The sequence below is a fragment of the Staurois parvus genome, unplaced genomic scaffold (assembly GCF_062004578.1).
Source record: "Staurois parvus isolate SC_StPar_1 unplaced genomic scaffold, SC_StPar_1.0 ptg000562l, whole genome shotgun sequence".
Classification (NCBI taxonomy): Eukaryota; Metazoa; Chordata; class Amphibia; order Anura; family Ranidae; genus Staurois; species Staurois parvus.
In genome coordinates, this window is record NW_028318358.1 from 11,882,788 (window position 1) to 11,895,485 (window position 12,698).

The 12,698-nt window shown below is 42.1% G+C and overlaps 1 protein-coding gene across 1 annotated transcript; it reads left to right on the forward strand.

The window, feature by feature from the left end:
• Positions 1-2,989: 2,989 nt before the first annotated feature.
• LOC149450839 (keratin, type II cytoskeletal cochleal-like) lies at positions 2,990-8,477 on the forward strand. The gene is made up of 9 exons (XM_089691482.1): positions 2,990-3,646; positions 3,750-3,970; positions 4,085-4,145; positions 4,479-4,574; positions 4,833-4,997; positions 5,569-5,694; positions 5,861-6,081; positions 7,286-7,320; positions 7,410-8,477. The coding sequence occupies exons 1-9, from the start codon at positions 3,080-3,082 to the stop codon at positions 7,727-7,729; spliced, it is 1,812 nt and encodes a 603-aa protein (XP_089547608.1). The 5' UTR covers positions 2,990-3,079; the 3' UTR covers positions 7,730-8,477.
• The last annotated feature ends 4,221 nt before the right edge of the window (positions 8,478-12,698 follow it).

Genomic DNA, 12,698 nt, shown 5'->3' on the forward strand with positions numbered 1-12,698 from the left:
GCATACAGCTGTTCTTCTGACAGAAGCCTCTCTAAGGACCGGCTTTGGCTGAAGGGACATGCTGGAAAACCAGCATCCGATCAGCTCTTGTAGCCAATTGCTGCGAGTGCTGATTAGTGTGTTCTGTCTGGGGGCAAGTAACCCAGTCAGAACACAAAGGCACAGTGGAAGAGATCACTGCACTAACATCTCTTGTGTTAGTACAGCAATCTCTCAGGTTTTTTTGTTCAGCCTGCTGGGTTGAATGAAAGGAAAAAAAAAACTGAATGTGTGTACCAGGCATAAGCAAGCCTGCTTTGCTCTGGATCAAGAGTGCATAACACATAGAGTGTGAAGGCCAAAATTAAGTAAAGCATAGAGTTCCTCCCTGCTCTCAATAAAATTCCCCACTCCCCCATGATAAAAAATAACCTTCAGCACAAATTATCCCCTTTCTAAATTATACTCACTGGATCTTGGCATGGCAAAACAGGTGAGTCTTCCCAGTCCACTACTGATTTATTTGACACATGGCAGATCCCCTTCCCCCACGTCAAAACACTGTGCATTAGGCAGCTTCCTCTCCTGGATGCGCATACATCCCCTTGTCCTGGCCTTGTACCCTAGTATCTGTACCATCTCCAGGCACAGATATGCACTGAAGGTCACCGTCACAAAGAAGAGTAAGGTGGCAAATAATCCATATCCTTAACTCCCACAAAAAAAGTCTCCATAAGCCCAGAGGGATGGGAATGGGTAGACCACATGATATCAGCATGTGACATAATCAATATCCTGGGAACAGCTGGGAACAGACACATTCCTCCCCTCTCTCCTCGCACACCACGCCAATTACAGAAAAGCTGGACAATAATCAGGAACGCATTCTTTTAACTGGGGACAAAATGGTGGGACATTTTTCCTGGGGACAGCCCCTAAAATTAGGGACTCTCCACTGACATTGGGGACATCAAGTCACCCTATAGTACACAGCGATGCAAGGTCCTAACTCCAATTCATCACTTTATCACCACAACTGTCACCTTCTCCTCATCTTCTTCTGTCTTCAGTCATTGGTTGACCATGGGTGACGTAATGCTTGCGTATATGCACAGGAGTTACAATGTCCTTAGTCTCAGAATCATACAAAACATGACAGGAAGTGAGAGAAAATTTAGCCAGTTGCTGGAACAGGTGTCATCACTGAAGGATCTCCCCTCTATTTCTGTTACTATGACAATGGGTACATTTACTTTGCCAGTGATAATGGTCACCAAGACAAATAAATGGGCAAAGACAGCAATAAAAACCTGAAAGAGGTTCTAGCTGTTTATTCAAAATTAAAAACAAAAGTTTGGGCTTTTAATCAAATTTCCAAAATCAGTTTTGTGTGGGTTCTGTGCACATGTTATGCTTTGATGCTAACAATAACTATGGATGTTACTGGACAACAATTTCTGAAGGGATAAAATTCTCAGGCTCATTCAGGTAGCTGTTTATTGTTACCTGACTGGTGATTCGAATGAGTACTATTTTATCTTTTCACATCACTAGCCACATTGTCTGCGTTTTTAATTATACGTTTCTTAATACTGTGCCATGTTTATTTTAGGTAATGGTATACTTATCCAATGATACACACAATAGTGATAAGTAGTCAAAAACTGTTTTCTGAACTAATTTAAACTTTATTTTGTCCTTTTTTATTGTTACAGTGGCAGGGGCGGACTGACAACTCATGGGGCCCCTGGGCAATAGGGGATCATGGGGCCCCTGTGTCCTTGCCCAAACTCAAAAAAGCCTATGAAAAAGGTACCAGGGGCATCTCATGGGGCCCCCTACTGACCCCGGGCCCTTCGGGCAGTGCCCAAGTTTCCAAATGGTCAGTCTGCCCTTGTACAGTGGTATTAACCTACTAAAACAATGTCCTCAAGTTGCCAAAGAAGGCCTATTTATACTTTCATTATGATATTAATAAAGTTGCGATGACACCACAAATCCTATAAAGAGACTCTTTGACAATTAAAGAAAAAGTCTCAAAACTTATTATCAGCCCATCTTACCAATTCATTTATACTCTAATTTGCAATGATTCTACCACTCTTTTTTCTGTGTTGGAGCTTCCATAAAGATAAAGAACTAGTGCTTCTAAATATGGGGCATCAAGTGGATTCCTCCCATGATATAGTGCCAAGGTGTCCGAGCAGTCAATTGCCAGACCCAAACACCTTTACATGAGGATGATGATGAAATCAACTTTGTAAAGGGACCAATGCCATCCAACATAGAGCTTACAGGATATGACTCTCGGCTTCAACAGGGGAATTGAATAGCACAATAGTGCAGGGTAGGGTATTATAAACTGGTGGGAGAATGAGGACTTTCAAGATACTGTGCATGGGATAAGTGACAGAGTCTTGTTAAATACATTTTTCAATGCAGAATATTTATCTACATCGCCAGAATCTAAAACTAATATTATCAAGTATTGTTTCCTGATAACATAAAACATCAAATTCATAAACAAAATAATTTATATTACTAAAGTAAAATAATGTTATACCTGTTATTGCATAAATACACTTCAACAATCAGGTTTATCAACAAAAAAAATCACAAGACCATATACATATCCAATGCACACATATGGTAATTACTAATTTCTCCTGTATTATAAGATTACACATCAAAATTGAAAACACATTAATGATCGTGAGAACATTTCAATAAATCCCCAAAGGCTTAACTTTTTAATAATGTACAGTGGAAGAATAAAGGACACAATTAAATTTATACTCTGTAACTCTTGAACTATTAACATCTCAATCAGGTACACTAATATAGAATAAATAAACTGAGCATTGCAATCAAAACAATATTTCCCATAGGTGTGATCAGTTTAGCAGATTGATGGGTGGCTGCCAGCTTTGCCAAACCCACTATTGCATTAAGCTGGCCTCCAGACACCTATGCAACCAAGCCCAACTTTTTCAAACAGATAAAAAGGGATGCTTTGGTCTCTCAGTGCAAAGGGGCCCAGTCTCCTTCGTCTTATCTGTTTCTTTTGTTTCCTTCAAACTTCATCCTTTTAAACGCCATTATGAACAACTTTAGGCAAATGCAAAGTGGTGGTGGTGGTGGAAGCAAAAAGGGCTTTAGTGTCTGTTCACTTGGTGGAGGAAGATCAGGCGGCTATCATTCTGCAGGTGTATCATCACAAAGTGTCCAAAGCCTTGGTGGAAGAAAGAGAAGTTCAGTCGCTTCATTTCATCGTGCTGGGTCAAGCTATGGTGGAGGAGCATTTGGTGGTGCAGGAGGATTTGGCGGTGGTGCAGGAGGATATGGCGGTGGTGCAGGAGGATTTGGCGGTGGTGCAGGAGGATATGGCGGTGGTGCAGGAGGATATGGCGGTGGTGCAGGAGGATATGGTGGTGGTGCAGGAGGGTTTGGTGGTGGTGCAGGAGGGTTTGGTGGAGGTGCAGGAGGACATGGAGGAGATCATGGCTACCCTATGTGTCCTCCTGGTGGCATCCAGGAAGTGAGCATAAATCAAAGCCTTCTGAAACCACTACAAGTGGAAATAGATCCAAACATTCAAAAAGTAAAAACTGAGGAAAGGGAACAAATCAAAACGTTGAACAACAAATTTGCAGGTTTCATTGATAAGGTAAGATTTTTTTACATTACTTTTTGCTGCTTTGAATTGATCTTATTTATTCTTAGTAGACTTGGGCATAGGAAACTAACTTTGCTGTCCTTCATGGTTACAGGTTAGGTTCTTGGAACAGCAAAACAAAGTACTAGAGACAAAATGGGAACTTTTACAAGAACAAGGGCACAAAGGTGGCACAAAAAAGCCTAGCTTAGAACCAATTTTTGAGGCTTTCATAAGCCTTCTTTCTAGGCAGCTTGAAAGTCTATTGAGCGATAAAAGCCGTCTGGACAATGAACTAAAGAATATGCAAGAATTGGTAGAAGACTACAAGAAAAAGTATGTATGCTTTGTCAATTGTCAGAACATATTTCTAGTTTTACTGTTTAAAAGTGATTATAATAAGGAAGATAGAGAATTTTTTTAGACTGTCAACTTATTTTGTCTATACAGATATGAAGATGAAATTAATAAGCGTACAGCAGCAGAAAATGAATTTGTGGTGCTTAAAAAGGTAACGTATATTTGCAAACTAACATCCTTTTGATTACACAGTAATGTTAACCAAGTAAAAAAAAAAAACTCAAACTAAACTATGTACTCTTAATGAGCTGCAGTTAAGCTAGCATTGCAGATAAAGACCAGTAAAATTATGTGTTCTACATGGGCTTTAATGATGTTAGCATTGTAAATAGGGATCGAAGTATCCTAGTTACATTTGGATACCTCAGAGATATATTAAAGCTCCAGATATAGATCAAGAAAAACTATGTTCTAGATGAACCCAACATATTTGCAGTGTGACTATGCCATGCAAAGTGAAACATTTTGTGTTGTTCTTTTTCAGGATGTGGATGCTGCATTCATGCTCAGAGTAGAGTTGGAAATTAAAGTGGATTTATGCACAGAGGAGCTGAACTTCTTGAGGATGCTATATGATGCTGTAAGAATGCTTTATTTTTAGACATGGTTAAAGTGTATGCATAGCCAAAGACTTTTTTCTAGCTTTTGATTGAGTGGGAAAAGTTAAAATCCCTACCAGTTTATTTTTTCTATCTATGTACCTTTGGGGAGATTCCACTTTACTTCCCAGAGATGCAAATAAAAGAGGAAATCTCACAAAGTGAGGAGGATTCTCCTCTTACAAAATTGTCACTTGATTTATCAAATTTCATTGTTGATTTTTGTATGCAATTTACAGGAGCTTCAAGGTGCACAAGGAGGAACAAGTGACACCTCTGTCATTCTATCTATGGACAATAACCGGGACTTAGCCCTTGAGGGTTTACTGAAAGATGCAAAGAAACAATATGAAGCTGTTGCAGAGAGGAGCAAAGCTGAAACACAAGGCTTACTTGCCCATAAAGTAAGTTCATTTTACCTACTTTTGCATGTACACTGAAACTCAGAACAAGTAATTAGACCACACCCCTTAGCTTGGGTCGATAACTTGCCAATGCAAGTTCAGACTTAGGAAACCAGTTTTGAAATATTAATTATGAAATTATGAAAGATTGTTATGTACAAATTGTAAATTGATTATATAGACTTTTACTGTATTGCTAATAGTAAACATTGTTGCCTGGAAATATACAGTATATATATATATATATATATATATATATATATATATATATATATATATACATACATACACACACAGGTGTGTGTATATGTATGTGTGTATATATATATATATATATATATTTAATTCATATATAAATATCTTTTTGAAACTTTATGGTAGGTTAACATGTAGACAGATAGGTTTGTAGATGTATTTAAAATGTAGGGATTCAGGAATTATGCATCTACAGGCTCCAGAGATGCTTTTGTAGTCTTGTACATTATTCTTTTCTTTTAGTACTTTCCTATTGCTATATTTGTTCAATTTTAAAAAAGAGCTAAAATTTAAGAGCTGCTTTTTTTCATTTTAGTATCAGCAACTACAGGCTACAGCTGGAAAACAAGGAGACAGCTTGAAGAATACCAAGAGTGAGATGGCAGAAATAAACCGTATGATCCAGAGGCTGAGATCTGAGATTGAGAATATCAAAAAACAGGTATCTTGTTGATTTGAATTATTTTCTTTGGAAGCTTAAGTCTCATTACACGAGCAATTTCTTTTACTGTGTTACAAAAAGATCCAAGTAGATCTTATTCAAATTAAAAAAGATAAAGATCATTCAGTCTAAACTAAGATAGTAAAATGATATCAATATTCTGCAGATTGCAGCACTTCAGACCTCAATTTCAGAGGCCGAGGGACGTGGAGAACTTGCAATAAAGGATGCCCAGAAGAAGTTGGCTGACCTTGAGGCTGCATTGCAGAAGGCCAAGGAAGACCTGGCCCGTCAAGTACGTGACTGCCAAGAGCTAATGAGCACCAAGCTTTCCCTTGATGTGGAAATTGGCACATACAGACTCCTGCTGGAAGGAGAAGAGGACAGGTGAGTAAAAGATAGACATAAAATATAAAGAGCAGGTACAGGTTTCCTGTAGGACTATCAATTGCTGTGAACAGCAGAATAAGTCTTTAACTTATATGTGATATGAGCAGCTGGAATTGGCTGAGACTCACTGGCAGCTTCTTAAGGCTGGGCACAATATAATGAGCCTTAGAGCAAACAGGATGAGAAAGGTTCTGGCCATTAGAAAGTAGTATGGCCATTAGAATGTCATCACAGTCAAAAATGACTGAAATTTTATATAATAGCCGTTTTATAAAAAGCTATAGAATGCAAAAAAATTAAAAAATGTATTTGCTTTTTTGCATCTAGGTTGGGTGAAAGTCTGTTAAATTTATTTTTGTATTAGTTAACTACAGTTTATGCACAGCATATATCTGTTTCCTCTAAACTTTATCTGTATTCATCCAAGTCATAATAATGCCATGCCTTCCTCTGATGATGTTATATAATTTTATCTAGGGGAGGCTTCCAAGCTATTGTATTGTGAGTGTTAGCAAATCTTAGCAGGCTAGATATCAGAGATTTGTAATGATATATAGAGTATCCTATTTAAAACAACAGAAGGAGTAAACTGTCAATTTCTGATGAACTTTGAAACTATCTTTACTAATGTCTTCACTAGCATTATGATGTGTCTTACATTTGCAAAAATGTTAAGTCCTGTAGATGGAAATTAAATACATATTGCATTAGATGTACAAAAAGAGAGGTCAAATTAAATGAATTATTCAGATTTAGTGGTGCTAAGATTTTAAGTCATTTAACAATCTTTCATATCTCTCAGTGATTCTGGAGGTCTTTGTTCACAAGTCAACAGACTACTGAGGCCAATATCAGGGAGGTGTCATTCTCCCAGTTGCACCCGAAGTAGAAATAACAACAAGAAGATTATATTGCAATATCCCAAAAGGGACTATTAAGATCAGTTGGTGACCCAACCCAAAACGATCTACTGATAACTGAATATCACTTTTGGGGGTTCTAAATTATTTGTCTCAAAAGGGTAAGGGTTAATGAATAACAAGTGTCAGTTTTTCTGAGTGTGGATACCTTTCAATAAGTCTGGTAGAATTTTAGGCAGAATGGGAGTAAGACTATTGTTCTAATTTAAAATTTTTACAATAGATAGGATAACCATTTTTAGCTCAATAATTTGAAAAAAAACTCCTTTTTGCTTTTGCAGAATGTCTGGACATGTACAGAGCAATGTGAGCATTTGTAAGTATAATTTGGTTCTGTGACTACAGCTCTTTTTCTCTGTTATCTAAATAAAGAGAAAATAAAACACTCTTTATTTTTTATTCCAGCTGTGGTTGGTGGAGGCTCCTCAAATATGTCTGGTGGAGGAGCTGGATTTGGTGCTGGCGGAGGAGCTGGATTTGGTGCTGGCGGAGGAGCTGGATTTGGTGCTGGCGGAGGAGCAGGATACAGTGTTGGAGGAGGCAGTGGATATGTTGTTGGAGGAGGCAGCGGATATGGTCAAGGCGGAGGAAGTGGATATGGTCACGGAGGAGGGTACAGCAGTGGTGGTGCCCAAGCAAGCAGTGGTTACAACCAATCATCTACCACAAGATCCTCAGTGGCTGTCTCAAAAACAACATCATCCTCAGTCAAGAAATCTTATTAAGATGCCCCATTGTCATAGCACTAATTTCCAATATTCCAAGCCAAACTTTACTATGCCTTTGTCAGCATGCTCAAATGAGCCTAGCTTTCCTAGTCATCTTCAGTTGTATCAGCCTGGCCCTGTCCTTTGTTGTTCTTCAGGATATGGCTGAATATAATTTAAACAATTTATGCTTCCCCATCACAATAACCCATAAACTGGATATTTTCAATAAGATTTTGATTAGCTAATTGCAGTAAGGTTACTAACAAACTTAATAGATGGACCATTCTTAAACAACCCATATAGTTAAATCCAGTACAATTGCTCTCATACTACACTGATACTGGTGAAAAAAATGGTTATATTAATAGCTAAAAATCTTACTGTTTATGTCCAGTTGAATAATTCTCTTTTATGGGATCATTGTCTGAAACAAAATCAAGAACATACTGTAGTCTCAAGTATGAAAGGAAACCTGCCCCTACAGCATACATTAACCAGAGAATTGCACTAGATATCATGTGCCAAGGGTGTCATGTATAAATGTATGTATCCCTGTAAGTAAGTGAAACATCCACACTGGGTCTTGGCTGTAGCCCATCCTAGACATTCCTGCTTTTCTTTGTTTTGTGAAGTAATGGATGATATCAATTTGAGGTGTTTTGTATATAAAATCCATTATAATGCATTACTGGATTATCCCATCCCAGGCTTGCATATCTTGTCTTTTCTTTATATCTTCAATAAACTGCATGTGGATCTCAAATCTGTTGTATTCTTTATTTATTTAGTTTTTGCTTTAAGAGAGTTCTGGTCTTTAATAATATACAGTAAATGGTGGTGAACAGCAAAAATGTTTCTCTAATCATAAACCCAAACCTAATTTGTTTTTCAATTCATTAAAGCATTTCTAATCCCAAGAAAAACATACAGTATGTAATGTATTGCAGCATACTAGTCCTTAGATATAGTGTCTGCATTAATTTTCTCTTTTCAGGCTTTTTTTCTTTATTTTTACCTGGTGATCCTGCTAGTAATACACTTTCTGTCATAGGATGACATAGGGTAACATTTTTGCAATAATCTCCCATCCCTCTCCTGCCCTCAGCTAATAATGGAATCTTCTACTCTTCCAACCTGTCCATCCCCCACAGTTACTACCTTTTGTACCACTAGCCCCTCCCTCCTAGATTGTAAGCTCCAAGGAGCAGGGCCCTCCTATCCCTCTTGTATTGAACTGTATGTATGTATACACCACCTCATCAAGATCCATTCTTCTCAGCAACAAGCCAAGATGGCTTCCCTGTGCAGCCACTTCTGGTCAGGATGGCCTTGGTGTAATGTCAGGGATGCGGGTGTGACCAGAGATGTGTGTACTGACACAGGGAAACGCAGGCTTCAGATATGGTATAAATAAGACAATTTATTAAGACTAACAATACAAATATAAACGCAGTGCACCAAACCCCAAGCTAACACAAATACATACAAGGTGAAACAAACCCAAACCTAAACTGATATAGATACACAGGTACATTGTAAGGGACCGCCCGGCGGTACCACTAGCACTCCACTGAATAGACGTCCCCAGCGCACGGAATCTAAGTCCCAGAGTGCTTGTTCACCAGGGCCCCTGATGGTGGGGATGGACTTGGAGCACCCCGAGACCAGGTCGTGGCTACTGGGTACGTCCGTCAGTGGTAGTGGTATGCGCCGAGGGCTTCCACGGGAAAGAGTCTGATATGAGGAGGTCAGAAGACCCCCCTGCGAGGGATGGATGGATGGATGGATGAGCAAGGTCAGACAGGCCGGGTCGGTAACAGAGAGGACGCCAAGGTACAAGGCAGGGTCACACGCCAGGTCAGCAACAGCAGGTCAAATCCAATAGGGGGCATCCAGGAGAGAGGTCAGGCAAAGCAAGGGTCAGGACAGGAGAATATAGCAAGGTCAGGTACAATCCGGGTCAAAAACTTACAGGGCACAGGTTCACAGGATACAGGATGCAGGTAAGACCAGAAGGCACTGAATGACAGCTCAGGGCCATTTAAATATCCCGCCCTGCGCTGCCATTGGTGCCCAGCGGGCGGCCGCAGCTTCTACTCCGCATGCACGAACTCGAACGCCGCGGCCGGCCCGGACCTAGTGCCCGTGTCCCTGCACAGGGCAGCGCACTGCGCCTGCACCGGGACCATCGCGACGGGGATCGAGGAGATCCCTGACATTGCCCCCCCCCTACGGGCAACCTCCGGATGCCCACCCGATCTCTCCACCACGGGTGATCGCGAAAAAACCTCCGGACAAGTCTGGGTGCATGGACAATATGGGCTGGTTCCCAAGAATTGTCCTCAGGGCCATAGCCCTTCCATTTGATTAGGAATTAGGTCTGGCCCCCCCTCCTTCGGCACTTCAGGATTGTTTCTACCTCAAATTCTTCTTCTCCTTCGACCGTTATGGCCTCCGCAAGGTCTAGATTCTCGTTCAGGGAAGGCATCTGGGTTCACTGGCTTCAGCAGGGACACATGGAAGACTAGGTGGATCTTGAGTGTGTCAGGAAGGACAAGTTCGTAAGCCACCTTGTTGACCATCCGCTTCACACAAAAGGGGCCTATAAATTTAGGTCCCAATTTCTTTGAAGGGCAAAGCATCTTTAAATTGGATGTCGCTAACCAAACCTTCTCCCCAGGCAGCAACACCAGATCTCCCCTCAGTTTCCTGTTGAATGCCTTCTTGTAGTCTTCTTGGGCCCGACTGATGGCCTCTTGAAATTTCTTGTTGTTTGCGGAGAAAAACGTTACTACATCTTGTGTTGCTGGAACTGTGCATTCCGAGACCAAATCCGGGAGGAAGACGGGGTGAAACCCATAATTGGAAAAGAACGGGGACTGCCCCGTTGCTGAATGGCAAGCGTTGTTGTACGCGAATTCCGCCAGGGGTAGAAGTGGCATCCAGTCATCTTGAGCAAAAGATGTGTAGCATCGCAAGTATTGCTCCAGGGTCTGATTGGTCCTTTCGGTCTGTCCGTTAGTCTGAGGGTGGAACGCAGAGGAAAGGGACAATTTGATGTCCAGGGCTTTGCATAGTGCCCTCCAAAATCTTGACGTAAACTGGACTCCTCGGTCCGAGACAATGTCTTCGTGGACCCCATGCAGTCTTACAACCTCACGAATGAATACTCGCGCAGTCTCGGCTGCCGAGGGAGTTTTCTTCAGTGGAATGAAGTGGGCCATTTTGGATAAGCGGTCCACGACCACAAGGATTGCCGTGTGGTCTAGCGATGGTGGAAGCTCGACTATAAATCTAGCGAGATTCTTTGCCAAGGTCGTTCAGGGATCGGTAAAGGCCGCAGCAGGCCCCAAACTTTGTTCCTTGATGGCTTGTTCTTCTGGCAGGTGATACAGGATCTTACATAGCCCTTACAATCTTTAGCCATGTCCGGCCACCAGAAGGAGCGTCGGAGAAGCTCCAGGGTCTTTTCCGGGCCAAAGTGCCCCGCCATCGGGTGGTCATGGCAATGTCCCAAGACCAGGGTTCGGGCTTCCTCCGGCACCACAATCCGATCTTCCCTCCATAGGAGTCCCCCCTTGTTCTGGAGGGGCCCTCCGACCGGGGTTGATACGGATGTGGACGCCTCCATTATCTTGGAACGAAGGTCCGACTGAAGTGCCAAGAAGTTACCCGAGGACAGGATAGTGTCGGGCACTGGGATCTCCTTGGCGTCCTTGTACATGCGTGATAACGCATCTGGCTTTGTATTCTTTGATCCAGGCCTGTACGTGATGTGGAAATTAAATCTCGAAAAGAATAATGCCCATCTCGCCTGTCGTGGGCGTAAACGCTTGGCGGTCCTCAGGTATTCCAGATTTTTGTGATCTGTAAATATCAAGATGGGGTGCACGGCGCCTTCCATCAGGTACCTCCATTCCTCTAACGCCGTTTTGATCGCCAATAGTTCTCGATCACCGATATCGTAGTTTTTCTCCGCGGGGGTAAGCTTCCGTGAGAAAAATGCTACCGGATGGAGCAATTCCTTGGTGCCTTTCCGCTGGGAAAGAATGGAACCTACTGCATTCTCCGATGCATCTACCTCTAAGATGTAGGGTAGGGCGGCGTCTGGGTGACCCAAAATGGGTGCCGAGGTGAACAGCTTCTTCAAGGCTTCAAAAGCTTCCTGAGCCTCTGGTGTCCATCTGAACCGAGTTCCAAGCTTGGTTAGCTGAGTAATGGGGAGACCAGACCCAAGAAGTTCTTGATGAAAAGTTTGCAAACCCGATAAATCGTTGGACGCCTTTCCTGTCCGTGGGTTCAGGCCAGAATTGCAGCGACCTTCTGAGGGTCCATCACGACCCCCGTGGTGGAGATAATCAGGCCCAAAAAAGTAATGCTGGATTGTTCGAAGCAACATTTATCTGCCTTGGCGTACAACCCATGCTGCCGCAATCGCCCCAATACCCTTGCTACATGTATTCTGTGCTCCCCCAAAGAAGGTGAAAAAATCAAAATGTCGTCTAAATAGACGATAACAAAGATATCCACACAACCCGAAAGGCATGACCAAATATTCAAAGTGGCCGAAGCGGGTGCGGAATGCCGTCTTCCACTCGTCCCCCTCCCTTATGCGAACCAAGTTGTATGCTCCCCTCAAATCCAGCTTTGTGAAAACCACTGCCGCTTTTAAACTTTGGAATAACTCCGGTACCAATGGCAGTGGGTAACGGTTCTTTATTGTGACCCTGTTCAACTCCCGGTAATCGATACACGGCCTCAAGGTTTTGTCTTTTTTTTCTACAAAGAAAATTCCCGCCCCTGCCGGAGAGGTGGAGGGGTGGATGAACCCCTTCTGGAGGCTGTCCTCGATGTATTCCTTCAGGGCCCCCAATTTGAGCTCCGAAAGGGGGAAGATTCGCCCAAAAGGAAACTCTGAGCCAGGTAACAGGTCAATGGGACAGTCATACGGGCGGTGGGGGGGTAGAGTATCAGCTCCCCGTTT